The following is a 13,800-nucleotide window of genomic DNA, read 5'->3' as shown; positions in this document are numbered from 1 at the left end:
ATAATTAAGTTACTTTAAGAACCTTTTCATGGAATTGTGATGCTATAGTGCATTTGGCTTTACTGGCAATACTTTATCATGTGGAAATTTCAAGTGCTTAAGTTGATGGTTACAAGAGCTACTTGTTTAATTTGTAATCAGGGCTTTGCAGTCGCCAGTCGACTTTCGTTTGAAATTCGGTTCTACTATTGATGCGATTTGATTTGTGTGAACAGGAAGTGAATATCTTGGCATATGGATAACATAAATTCTATAAACTTGCCGTTAAAGGTATTAAAATTGACCAAAAACCGTAACCGCAACATTTGTATTTTTCTCACGTTTCAAGGTCCTATATATATCTTACATTAGAGCTATATAAAATATGTAATTTTTATAAAACTGTGCTTACGCGGTATGCAATTCGAATATTACACTAGCTGTACGTGGAATTCTGTCTTAAGGCAATTAGGGCATCGTGCCTTAAGGCAAATTGCTGGAACTTCCCGTATCGCAATTCAAAATTCGAGTAATTAAAAATAATCAATAATAATCAATAAAAGTTGATCAATGATTTGAAACTTTTAATAGAATTTCGAACCATATTAAATCATTCTATCTTAAATAATTTATTTTGAAATATTTTGGAAATTCTGAACTTTTTTTCAAAGCAATCGTACTGCTTTAACTGCATAAAGACGAAATATCAAAGCGCGTAAGCGCCGCGTCGCCGTCTAACGCGTAAACATTGGTACGGAACCCATAGGAATGTAAACAAAATTTATACTTATAGTTAAAATCTCTATAAAATATCTGATAATTTGAAGTGTATATGTCTAATGTTCATTTTTAACCGCCAAATGGCTCATTTTTTTACTTTTTCCTCCATATCTCCAAAGTCGTTGGACCTGCCTTTCCAAATGAACAGTCCTTCATTTAGTCAATACAAATAAAATGTTTTTTGAATTATTCAAATCGGACGCTCCGTTCTCTTAAAAACTGAGTTACCGTTTTCGGTACTTTTTGCTCCGTATCTTCGGAACGGCTAGACCAACCTTTGCCAAAAACTAATCAGCACGTCTCCTTATCAATACGAATCAAATGTTTTTTGAATTATTCAAATCGGTTGATCCGTGTTCCCGAAATCGTCGACGAAAATTTGTATCCGAACATACATACATACACGCACACACACACATACATACATTTTTTCTAAGGTATGCCAAATGTTCAGAAGGTGTTGAAACGTAAAGATCTATAAAAATTTTCATTTTCGATTTTTTGCGATTACTATAACTTGCCCTACGGGAAGTTAATAATATATGTTTATCAATCTATATTATTACTATATATATATATATATATATATATATATATATATATATATATTAATCAGAAAAGCAATCGATCATATGAACTATATGATAGTCTAAAAAAGTGAAAATTATATATCAAATGCATACATTAGAAAAAGTCATACTAATTAATTAAATTAATAGTTTATATATTCAGTTATAATATATATATATATATATATATATATATATATATATATATGTGTGTGTGTATATATTATTTCTCTCGACTAGCATTTATTAGAAAAAAATAATAGTAGCAATTCATTTAAAGAAACAATTTGATATGGATCACTTTGTTTAGTTATAAATCAATCTAAGTATTTAATAAAAGATGTTAAAGTAATAAATAATGATATAGTAATATAATAGTATAGTATAATATATAGTAATTTGTAAATAAAATAATTCGAAAGATCATCGAATGTTTTATTGGCACATTGAAAATGATTTGATTTGAAATAGGGTCAGTTAGAAACCTAAATGAGGTACATGCTGCATTTCCTTCTCTAGAGTTGAGTGCTAATAATGCTAAGTGTTCTATAGTAATAGAGAATGATAAAAGTGTCTACGGTTTAATCTTGACCGCACGTTTCGTATGGTAAGCGCAGTGCTGCACCGAGTAGTCCTACGCAAGCTCAAGGGTTTACTACCGAAAAGCCTATCCAAGTGACCACAATATCAGGGGTTCCGGTGAAACGACAAGAATTCAGGGGCCGATAGAACTATATGAAAAGTTACTAGTGGTGCATGGCATCGTGCCTTAAGCAAATTACTGGAACTTCACGTACCGAAAATTATTATTATTGAATATCCGGAATCGCCTTTCATTGAACCTCCGAGACCCGCCTTTCGAAAAATTTTATCAGTTCTCAATTTCGTCAACACAAATGTTTTTTGAATCATTCAAATCGAACGCTCCGTTATCTCAAAAAGCCAGACTGAACCTGCCTTGACAAAAAACTAATCAGCACGTCTCCCCATCAATACGAATCGAACGCATTTGATTTATTGAAAGCGGTTGGTCCGTATTCCCGAAATTACACATACATCATTTTTTTAAAAGGTATGCCAAAATGTTCAGAAACGTTTGCAACATAAAGATATATAAAAATGTTCATTTTCAATTTTTTTGCGCTTACTATAACTTACCCTACCGGATGTTCATAAAATGCTTTTCAAGAATATATTGTCATAAAACTAAATTGAATTGATTAATTTCAAAAAAATGGCACAACTCGTATTCACGTATTTTTTAACTTCCCGAAGGAGCAGTTTATGTTTTCATCAAAAAATCCGATTCGCTAATTTTATGTTTTCACGACATTTCAAGTCATTCTGAATCGAATGAGACCAAATTTGGAAATAAGTATGTGTATGTGTGCGTGTATGTGAACATAATTTTTGACGTGAATCGACGTTTTCTCAAAAACGACTAGACCGATTTTAAAAATTTAAATTTCATCGATGTATCTCGATGAGGACTAGCGTTATCAATTTTGCGCGACGATCAGCCAAGTCGTTTCTTTGTAAAAAGCAGAAAAGTGAAAAAAAATTCGTCCACGTTTTTTTAGTCCGCAATTCTGAATCGATTTCGAAATTCAAAAACCGTTCGAAAGATATTGGTTGGGAATCGACCTGATTAGTTGTTGGTAAAGATCGGCCGGGCCGATTTTTTTATAATAAAGTGTTAAAAAAAAAATTCGACGATTTTTATGATTTTTTGTTTTACGGTAGATACCATAGTCTTATAGATCATACTAAAATATTACGGCCCTACGACAAGTCGTTTAATTTTAAAAATTCTTCAAAGTTTGCAAAAATTAGTATCGTTTTTTTGGCATTTGTCAAAATTAGACCTTTCGTCGACGTTTGCTCAAAAACGCCTGAATTGATTTCAGGAATTTAAAAGCCAATTGATATAGCTCATGATGACTATATCGTTTGTCAGTTTTGTGCGACGATCTGCCAAGCCGTTTCTTGGTAATTTGGAAAATAGTGTTAAACTTTTCGTCCACATTTAAACACTTACTACCGAATCGATGAAAAAAATCAAAAATTTTCGAAAGATATTAGTTGTGAATTATACTGATTAGTTTTAGATGAAAATCTACCTAGCCGCTAACTGTTGAAAAAAAAATTAAGACGATTTTCATGGAACTTTTTCTGACGATGTATATCATAGTATTATAGAACATACTGAAATATTACGGCCTTACGACAAGTAGTTTAATTTTAAAAACTCATCAAAGTTTGACAAAATGAGTAGTTTTTTTATGTTTGTTAAAATTAAAATTAGACGATTCACTTGGTATACCGAAAGAGTGTTCGTACGTTTTCAATGATGTGTGATAAATCCACTCAAAATACTTTTTATCAAATCACTCATAAATTAACTTATATTTTATTGATTAAGTCGATTATTTACACATATCGGGAAGTTCATGTAAATGCCTCAAGACAAAATAGCAATACCAACTAGTTATACTTGTAATCAAAATAAAAGTATTTAATAGATTTACAGTACTAATATATTCATTACAAATGCGCAAATTACAAACCGCGTAATAGATTAGTACTGTAATAATTCACATAAATTTATTTTTTCGCATACCAAGATAGAAAATACATTATCATAAAATACTCGAGCATATGAATAGTTTTCGACAGCGAAGTTGAATACAATTAAAATGAATAGAACAATTTATATTATTGAGACCTATAAATACCTAAAATGTACGTTTATTAAAACAATTTAACATCAAATAGATTTCATTAAACACAAGTTCACTACTACTTTTCAAAGTCTAGCCCAATGTATTAAAATTAATTACCGTGTTACCCTATTCATATAAAACGAATGGAATTCTCAATATTCCTAGTAGCTTCACGCCTATCATGAATGAGATCTCGTATCCTAGCATAAAACCAAGATATTTATATATTTTTTAAGTATGTTAAGTATTAATAAGATCATTAATCTCCGTTTTTTATGATTCCATTCCCAAAGGATTTAAAAGGAATCCCGTTTATATTCCGTCAGCAACCATAAATATGAAAATGACTGGAATTATGAAAGGAGAAAGACGATTTAAACAAATTTATAGATTTAAACTTGTTCATAATATTTGAAATATATTCTCCGGTCGGTTGTTCAAGTAATGAGTTTTTTTTAACTGCTAAGTACATGAGATTTTTAAACCAGTGTTTGATTATTGAAGTCGATAATTGAATCAAAGCAATACATTTTGAAATAAAATGTAATTATCTAAATATTTAGTTTATTTTCCTATTTCAATAATTTAGTCTATTTTTTTAATTTAACAATTTCTACCACATAGGCGTATTTTTAGGATTTGGATAGTGCGGAACACGTACCAAAACCGTAGTAAAACATGAAAAAAATCAAGATGAAAAATTCTTAGAATATCATCTTAGAATATAATCTAACCAAATTTTTTCATTAAACACAAATGAAAATTTTTATCTAATCACACAAATGAATACAGTTATTAAAAACAACAGATTTTACAAAAAAAATATAAAAATTATAAACGATACAGATCTAGTAATTTATTCGACCGTATTTCAGATTAAATAATCAATTCCAGCGTTTAAAATTAGAATTATAACACAGATAATTATTTCTAAAGTTCAAGATATAATGGTCCATTACCATTTAATTTTTTTACATTTTCCTTGCAGTTATTGAATAAATTTAATTAGTCAATTTATACTTTTTAAGTTAAACTCGAAATATAATTAGTGCACAAATATTATATCTTGCGTCGTAATGACGCTTGTGGAAATAAATTGTGTAAAAAACACGTCTTGAATTTTTACTCTTGACGGCTTTGAAAGGCAATAGAACATTTTGCATAACAAGTCTTTAATACAACTTTGTTGTATTTGAAAATGTAAAAAAAACTAGTGGTATATGGCATCGTCCCTTAAGGCAAATTGCTGGAACTTTCCGTACTGTAACGAAATGTTCGAGGAATATTAAATGTTTTCAATTAGATTATTATAAATAAATACTGTAACATTGTCTAATATTTATAAGAATTATATAAACTGAATTGCAAAGTTAGAATTATTTATTTAAGTATATAAGTGAGCTTTAGAACTTTAGCAAGAATTAAAATTAAAATCTGAATTATTTTTGATATACAAAAAACATTTTTTAAAAAAAAAGAAATTAAAAAACAAATTTCACAAGCAGAAAGTTTTTTGAATCATTCAAATCGGATGCCAGTCTTTGTTAATAAATTAATCAGCACATCTCTCTATCAATAGGAATCTAATGTTTTTTGAACCATACAAATCGGTTGGTCCGTGCGCCCGAAAACGTGGCCGAAAAAATGCGGACATACAAAAGACACACACACACATCCATTTTTTCTGAGGTATGCCAAAATGTTCAGTGCGAAAACGTGAAGATATGCAAAAAAAAATTATTTTCGATTTTCGGCCCATCACTAAAACTACTCTACAGGAAGTTAAAAATGATTCTAAGGAATGCTAATATTCAACATATTCATTATTACAATTGCTTATTTTTTTTACATCCGATGCAATATGAGTCTTTAATTCGTTTAAGAATTGGATTATTTGTAAAATTTAATATAACATCATTGTTTAATGTGTTTATTCATAACGGGAAGTTTATCGGTTCTTGCAATCAGCAATCTAAACAGTAAACTACACCTGGATTTCTCGATGTTTATGAAATGAGTATTATACTGATAAACATCATTGTAATCTTCTTCTAAGCGAAATATTAAGAAAATCAAACAAGCACAATGTATTTTAAGACATCCGTTCATAAAAACTATGCTTTAATAATTAATTATATAATTAGACAAATACAACCAAAATCAAGGATTGGAATAGTTACATCGGATCAATCAATGGTTTTACACTCGAGAAGCAATTCCGCCTGCAACTTACGAGTCGAAACCTACGTTGAAATATGAGATTAAAAATAGAAGGTAGTAAACCATACGAAATAGAATCACAGTAAATAAACAGAAATATAATCAAAATTATAATAATATTTGTTAATAGTACCTCGGCCGTCAAGGAATCAAACACGAGATATTAGAAAATAATAGGAAAAGAAAATAACACATTTAAAAAGAAAGGGATTCCGGAATACAGATATTATAATGCATTATAATTGTTGGTATAGAACTGAGTAGCACTATTGCAAATAATACTGAAAAGCCCGCCAGAAGGAATTTTTTAAACCGAGGATACAATGACGGAATATAACATATATTCGTTGACTGTTGGGCTTAGCCAACACGTGTAAGACATGTTTATGCCATGAAAGCTCTCAGGTATAATAGTGATTTACGTAGATATTCAGTAAAAAGGATCGCACAGGTAAAAATAACTAAAAACATCCTTTTAATAAATCGCGCTTGTTTTCTTTGGCGCCTGCACGAAACCATATCAGCCGTATCATAACTCACACATATAAAATTGCACAACATTTAATTATGTGTATAATTTTTTGTCTTATAATAGTTCATGGGAAAAACAAGATGCAGAATGAAACCTGTGCATAATTTTTGTCTTAGCAGTATATAGGCAAATTATGATGGATTAGAATGAATTAAAGTCATCACATGACGTTAGACGGCACAGGCAACAAACATCAGTACATCGCCGAATAAATGATTTGCGGATATGTATGTTCTGTGTTTTTACCATCAATTTTGAGTCCCATTATAGAGCAAGAGTATGAGTTTAAACAAACGTTGTAGTAATTTATATATGATTATATGCTTACAATCACAATGTTCTGCTACTTTTGTACCTGTAGTCTTCAATTAGTTTATATCTTACCTATTTTTAGTTGAACAGAAAATCTAAAATTTGAATATGGCCGCTCAAGAAATTCACCCAGCTTAGCAAAAAATTAGTCTAACCTCGTTAGTTTAGCTATATAACGTATATTTATTTAAAAAACTGCATTTAAAACAAATAATTATTTATCGGAAAGTTTCTGTTTTCAATCTGCGTGCCGGAAACATAATATACTAAAATCTATTGCATAACTATATAATGTAGCGCAAGTGTTTTTTGCGAATGTAATTTTATCTATAAAAAAATCTAATATAACTATATATAGTATATAATATAACAATAATAAATTTGCCTAAAACTATGTTACATCACCATAAGGTATTGATAGGTTTGAGACAATAACCAATTCGATGATGATAGTCGTACACATAAGCAAACTTTTAGACAAAACCCTTAAGCGATATTAACAATATTACCACACTAAAGCATAATTAAAATCATTTAACTTAAACTCTCAGATAACTTAAAAATCATTTAACTTATTATTTTTAAATATTATCTCATAGGAAGAAACAAATAATTCTCTAACCCGTAGAAAAGCCAAAAATTGTTACAATAAAGTTTTTATAAAATTTTTGGAAAGTTATTCTATTGAATATCGTAGTATCATAGTATAAACTAAGTTCGTACTCTCCCTCCTGGGATTATATAAAAGAAATTAGGTTCACTCTGAAATGCATGTTAATATTTGACACAAATTCGTAACACAAAGAGTAAATCAATCAATGTGTATCATGTGTACAATAATATGCCCCATTTGGAATTTATTTTACATATGTATATTAACCCCATTACAAATTCTTTACATTGAAAACCTTATCACAGTGCATCTGCCTAATTCATAATCCATAAATAATATAAAACATAGGCGAACAATATGAATGAAAAGAAAAAAAAAAAGACCCTTTGAAGGTGTCTTGAAAATATGTAGCACAGCAATATAGATCTACAAGCAATATAATATAATATCGAAGTATGTGTTCAATATCAACTCCCAAAAAACTCTTACTAGTTTATGGTGAAATTATAATAAATGCAATGTATAGCAAGGTCCTTTATTTAGATCAGAATAAAAGTCAAAACAATAAAACCTCAGAAGGTATGAGACAATATATGTGTAACCAAACTTTAATTTCAATTAGATCGCAGCCGAAATTTGAAATTTAGTGGTTGATCGGGTTTATTAATTAGGAAGGTCTTCGAATCTAATGTTGTTCCACCCCAACTGATTTCGAAATTTCTGATTAACTAAAAATAAATAGAAATTATATTTATCTGAAATATCTTATGATAAGAGTACTAGTTGATTAATTTGCTGAATATTCAATGAATGTTGTATGTATGTGTCTGAGACATAGGCTAAGAAAGACTACCTGGAGGGATTTGAAATGTTGTGATGAAGAGGAATGAAAAAAATAAAGTAGACAAATAATATAACAAATGGAAAAATGTAGGGTAGAGAGCAAACAAAAATTCATGGAGCATGACCATGAAAAGGAAAGGACACTGGATTGAACATGGGTCCAATCCAATTGCAAAAAGAGTAACTACTACAACATCCTTGAAAGTAAAAAGGATTAAAAGGTCTAGGAAGAAGAAAAATGCAAATGATTGATGACTTACGCAAAAGGAGAAAATATAAACAACTAAAAACCAAAGCAAAGAACCGGAAAGCATGGAAGCAGAAGTTTGGAAAGAAAAACATATGTCAGTGTATAAAAACATGAATACCTGAAATACAAATAATAGTAATAGACAAGAAAGGAATAGGCAATTAATGATATGTGATGCTCTATAATAAATAAAATTATGTTCATACATATAATCACACTAATCCGGCACTACTAAAAACCAGATGAGTGCCAGGTTACTGCATTATAGTAAGTCATAGATATTTGTTTATAATATAAAAAAATAGAAACATTTATTGCACACCTATCTGATTGATATTAATGCAGTGATAAAATTATATATGAGCTATAATGCATTCAAATTAATTTTTAATATACGATATTGAAAATAGCAGAAAAATTTCAAAATGACTTTGGTGGATAAGGGTGTTGGTCTATCAAAGTGCCAAATTAGTGAGTTTTCACAGTTTATATAAATGGATATGAAGACTGATTCTCACATATATATATATATATATATATATATATATATATATATATGTGTGTGTGTGTGTGTATGTATATGAATTTCTAAATCTAAATTATTGAATATTAAGAGAGTTATACTTGAGGAAAACGCTAAACTAAAAGACAATCTCTCTACCCACTTAGTTCTAAAGTAAGAGAAAAATTAAAATAAATACCCGTAATAGAAGCACTTGAATATTTTGTTCAGCAAATCTTCTAGCCACACAGGATCTCATTCCATATCCAAATGGAAGTGATAAAAACGGATGAGGTACTTGGAATGTATCTTTAATGTCAAATTTATTTATTTCATTAGTGAAATTCTGTGAATCTTTATTCCTCATTCTTGAAACACTCTTATTTGATTTTAACCATCTTTCTGGCAAAAACTTGTCAGCTTCTGGAAAATTTTTCTCTAGACGACATATTACTTGATTTTGTGTAACAGCAACAGTCTGTTAAATAGACTATAATTATTTACCACTTTATACCCCTTTCGATCTAAATAAGTTATTACATGAACTTTTATACATAAAATTCAATAAGCATTGAAATGTATTTCTTACATGCAATATATAATTATATATTTTAAGGCAAATAAATAATAATATTTGAAAATTCATTTTTAATAATTTTTTTCAAACATTCAGATTATTGCTATCTTTGAAACCATCAAAACAGTAAAATATTAAAAAAAGATATATGTATAATAAAATTAATCAACTACTACTAATTATTATGAATAATAATTATTTATAGTTATACTTACACCGGCAGGGATGTGGTAACCGGACAATATAGTATCTTTCTTAATTATTCTTCCTACACCTACAGATATAGGATTTAATCTAAGAGATTCTTTTAACACAGCACGTGCATAAGAAGCATTTTGAAATGATTCAAGTGTCATTGGAGAATTTTTAGTCTCCAGAATTTTGAGGGATTCTTCATATAGTTTTTCCTGCACATGAGGATTTATAGCCAAATGGTAAAGAGCAAAACTAGTAGCATAAGATGTCTGAAATTTATAAGAGAAAAACTAAGTGATTGGTCAGTATTTGGTCTTCAATGACAATAATTAGAATAAATATAGAAATCTGATTGAATCCAAAAATTAAGAGGTAAATTAAATCTCCTATCTTTATATACAATTTTAATATGAAAAGTGCAAATTTCATATACCGTATCAACACCTGCTAATAAGAGATCTGCAGCCATTCCAATAATGTCCCGAAAATCAAGTTTTGGATTATATATATAATTTTCTAATAGGGATTTAGAGCCTGATTCAGCTGCTGTAGCATCTGTATAATAAGAAAATTTTTGAGATACTAAATCAACAGCAACACTGAAAGAAATTGCATATATGATAACTTAACTTTACTTTAAATTATAATAAATTGATTTTAATATATCACCTTTCCATATATTTTTGAGCCCTTTCAAGTTTCTTATATTTCAATGTGGGAATAAATTTCCATAAACCAATGCCTTGGTCAGTTCCAAGTATACAACTATTAGTATCTTCTGCAGCTTTTATCAACCTTGAACTACGTGAATGAGAATCTAATTCTTCTTTAGAAAAACTGTTCATGCGAGTATCAAAGGCCATATAACATACCACTAGAAAAATGCAAAAAATATTAAATGTTATTTAAAAATGTATAAAAATAGTGAACATATAAAAAAATAATATGAATATATAATATAAATATATAAACAAAAAAAGGTGAATGTTTCAAATTTGCTGATGAAGAACATTCAATTATTGAAATTTTTTTGTTCATTTCCCATAAAACATACTCGGCTATCATATTTGTTTTACACTTTTACAAACTTCGTTGTACTTACATTCCAAGTTTAATCTGGATATCTCTGGTAAAAAGTCCTTGCAATCTGAAGCTATTTCATTGATATGATGACAAAATTCTGAAGTAATTTGATCAGCAGATTTAAAAAATTGGCGAGCACAATGTGGCGCACTTAAACCTTTCTGAAACTCACTGCGTAGTTTCCACCACTCTGCTCCATTGCTAACAAGCACATTCAATAATTATTACTTCCACTAAAAAAACTTAGAACAGTTAAAAAACTGGAAAAGGTATTAAGATGTGTATGAGATGTAATATTTCAATTGAAAGAGGTAACATAAAATATATATGATTTAAATAAAAGAAATTCATATATATATATATATATATATATATATATATATATAATGAAAGACTATCAATAATTATACTTCAAAAAGTAGACATACATGTACTGTTGAATTAAGAAATCTTGTTATGCATGTGGATTTTAGTAATTAAATTCAAACCAAGAACTTGATTGATAACATAATGGATAGGATTTATAGAAATATTCCCTGATTCACAAAAGTACACTGAGATTTGTAACATTTGATTTAATTTCTTAGCTTTTTAATTCATCGAGTTTGCATTCAAAGACATACGTTGGAAGTAATCCACCACTATTGTAAACATGAGGACGGTCCTCACGAAACTTTTGTAAAGCTAAATGACTTCTACGTTCAGGAAAAAAGTTTTGTCCTTCGTCCCTCAAAATAGTAGCAATATCATCAGGCTCATAAACCCACAGTAAGGTTACACCAGGTGCAACAGGTTCACGGATTAAAGAACCCCATGTTTTATACTTCTTCATACCAGTATGATGAAGGGCAGACCATCGATATTTGCCTATAATATTATTTCATAATTTAGTTTATATAAAATGTAATGATTGCAACAATATAGTAACAAAAATATTTATCTACACATATTTGCAATTTTATTATTCCTAAGTTTAAATATATTTATGTATTACACATACATATTATTGTACACAACAAATAATAAGTCTTATTTAATTTAATAACTGAAAGTGAAAATAATCATGTAACTGTTTTAATATAAGGTAAGCATCATTACTAAAAACAAGCAATTTAATAATAAAAAGTACTGTTTATTAATTAAATTAGAATTTAATGTTTTTATTTTGATTCATCGAATTCCAATATTATTAAAGCATTTTAAACTATATTATTAACTATTGAATTATTAAATAAAATACTAGCAAACTTAAACTATTATTATTATTAACTAAAATGATATTATGTGACTTCGGGTAACAAACTATAAAAAAATTAAAGTTTTCAACAGTGAATACGCAATAATGAACAATAAAAAAATTTAGTTAATATGTTCATATAAAATCTTAAAGTTGATATCGGCATATGTATGATTTGAGAGCTTAATAAGTGAGCTTGACATCATATACATGTATTTAGTTACCTATAATAGGCCAGTACATCCATAATGTACCAAGAACAGGAATCGGCTTTGGTCCTGGTATTTCATTAAATGGTCGTGGTTCCCTATGAAAATCCCAGAGATTATATTATGTTACCTTTACTGAATGCAATTAATAAATAAATGCATACTTACTTTACACTGGATGTACTCAATTCATTTCTCAAAACAGAAAAAAATGATTTATAGGAAAATTGTTTTTTTAGTCTAATCATGCTGCTTGTATAATATCAATAGGTAGAATGCTGCAATATATCTTCATGCTCTAGAGAGTTTCTAAATGCTAACATATTCACATTATTTATGAAAATTTATGTTCATGGAATTTATATCACTGTATAAATTTCCCCGAAGGTCTGAATAAAATTCAATATGTTAAAACATGCCTCAGCACAGTCGAACTTTTATTTGAGTTGAATAAACTTACAAATTGTGAAAAAACCTTCTGGCTTCGGATACTTTTGCCGACTGTGACATTTTTCATCTTCATTGTTGTTTGATTGACTAAGCCTGAAATAACTAAAAAATAAACACTTCTCCAGGCGTATTTATGAAAAAAAACTGATAACACAAACGCGGCCATACCAAAAGGTATGGCTTTTTCGTTTTAAACGAGAAACAGATGAAAACTTAAAACGGTTTTCTGTGAAAGCATATGAAGTGCGCATGTTCGGAATCCGATCAGCTAAACATGGTTTTCTTTGACTTTTATGGAAACTATTAGAAACTAGTGGTGTATGTTATCGTGCCTAAAGGCAAACTGCTGGAATTTCCGTTCCAAAAATTATTTTTTTTAAAAAAAGATTTAATTTTTTTTTAACTTTGAAAAAAAAAATAGATTTGAGAAATCTTACATTTTTGAAAAAATTAACTTTTTTGAAAAAAACTTGAAAAAAATGTTTTTTTTATTTTGAAATATTTTGGAAACTTTGAACTTTTCTTCAAAGCAATCCTACTGCTTTAGGTGCATAGAGATGAAATATCGAAGCGCGTAAGCGCTGCATCTTCTACAACGAACAAACGATGTCACAGAATCGATTGATAGAAATGTAAACAAATTGATACATATTATTAAAATCTCCATAAAATAACTGATAGTTGATGTGAATAGTCGACGAAAACTAAATATCCGCATACACAACC

General features: G+C 28.8%; 1 protein-coding gene across 2 annotated transcripts; it reads right to left on the bottom strand.

Annotated features, from left to right (window-relative positions):
- Positions 1–8,224: 8,224 nt before the first annotated feature.
- Positions 8,225–13,128, bottom strand: LOC113376846 (cytochrome P450 302a1, mitochondrial-like). Of its 2 annotated transcripts, XM_026617035.1 has the most exons (10): positions 13,085–13,128; positions 12,793–13,013; positions 12,640–12,722; positions 11,802–12,045; positions 11,198–11,379; positions 10,765–10,969; positions 10,529–10,694; positions 10,116–10,364; positions 9,523–9,801; positions 8,225–8,456 (listed from the first exon to the last, which is right to left on the bottom strand). In XM_026617035.1, the coding sequence occupies exons 2-10, from the start codon at positions 12,870–12,872 to the stop codon at positions 8,343–8,345; spliced, it is 1,602 nt and encodes a 533-aa protein (XP_026472820.1). In that variant the 5' UTR covers positions 12,873–13,013; positions 13,085–13,128; the 3' UTR covers positions 8,225–8,342. The 2 variants fall into 2 exon arrangements, with proteins under 2 accessions (XP_026472820.1, XP_026472738.1); XM_026616953.1 differs by lacking the exon at positions 13,085–13,128 and having other exon boundaries at positions 12,793–13,057.
- Between the last annotated feature and the right edge of the window lie 672 nt (positions 13,129–13,800).

This window comes from Ctenocephalides felis, unplaced genomic scaffold (genome assembly GCF_003426905.1).
Source record: "Ctenocephalides felis isolate EL2017-DRISC unplaced genomic scaffold, ASM342690v1 CF-g0.4_SCAFFOLD_00124, whole genome shotgun sequence".
NCBI lineage: Eukaryota > Metazoa > Arthropoda > Insecta > Siphonaptera > Pulicidae > Ctenocephalides > Ctenocephalides felis.
This window is presented reverse-complemented; position numbering and strand designations above follow the sequence as displayed.

Bases quoted from the DNA above. Each gene is read 5' to 3' on its own strand.
- LOC113376846 (XM_026617035.1), bottom strand. From the start codon at position 12,872: ATGATTAGACTAAAAAAACAATTTTCCTATAAATCATTTTTTTCTGTT. The intron at 11,380-11,801 runs GTATGTCTTTGA...TGTGCTTGTTAG, and splicing joins AGTGGTGGATTACTTCCAAC to CAATGGAGCAGAGTGGTGGA. The intron at 10,695-10,764 runs GTGATATATTAA...AATTTCTTTCAG, and splicing joins GCTCAAAAATATATGGAAAG to TGTTGCTGTTGATTTAGTAT.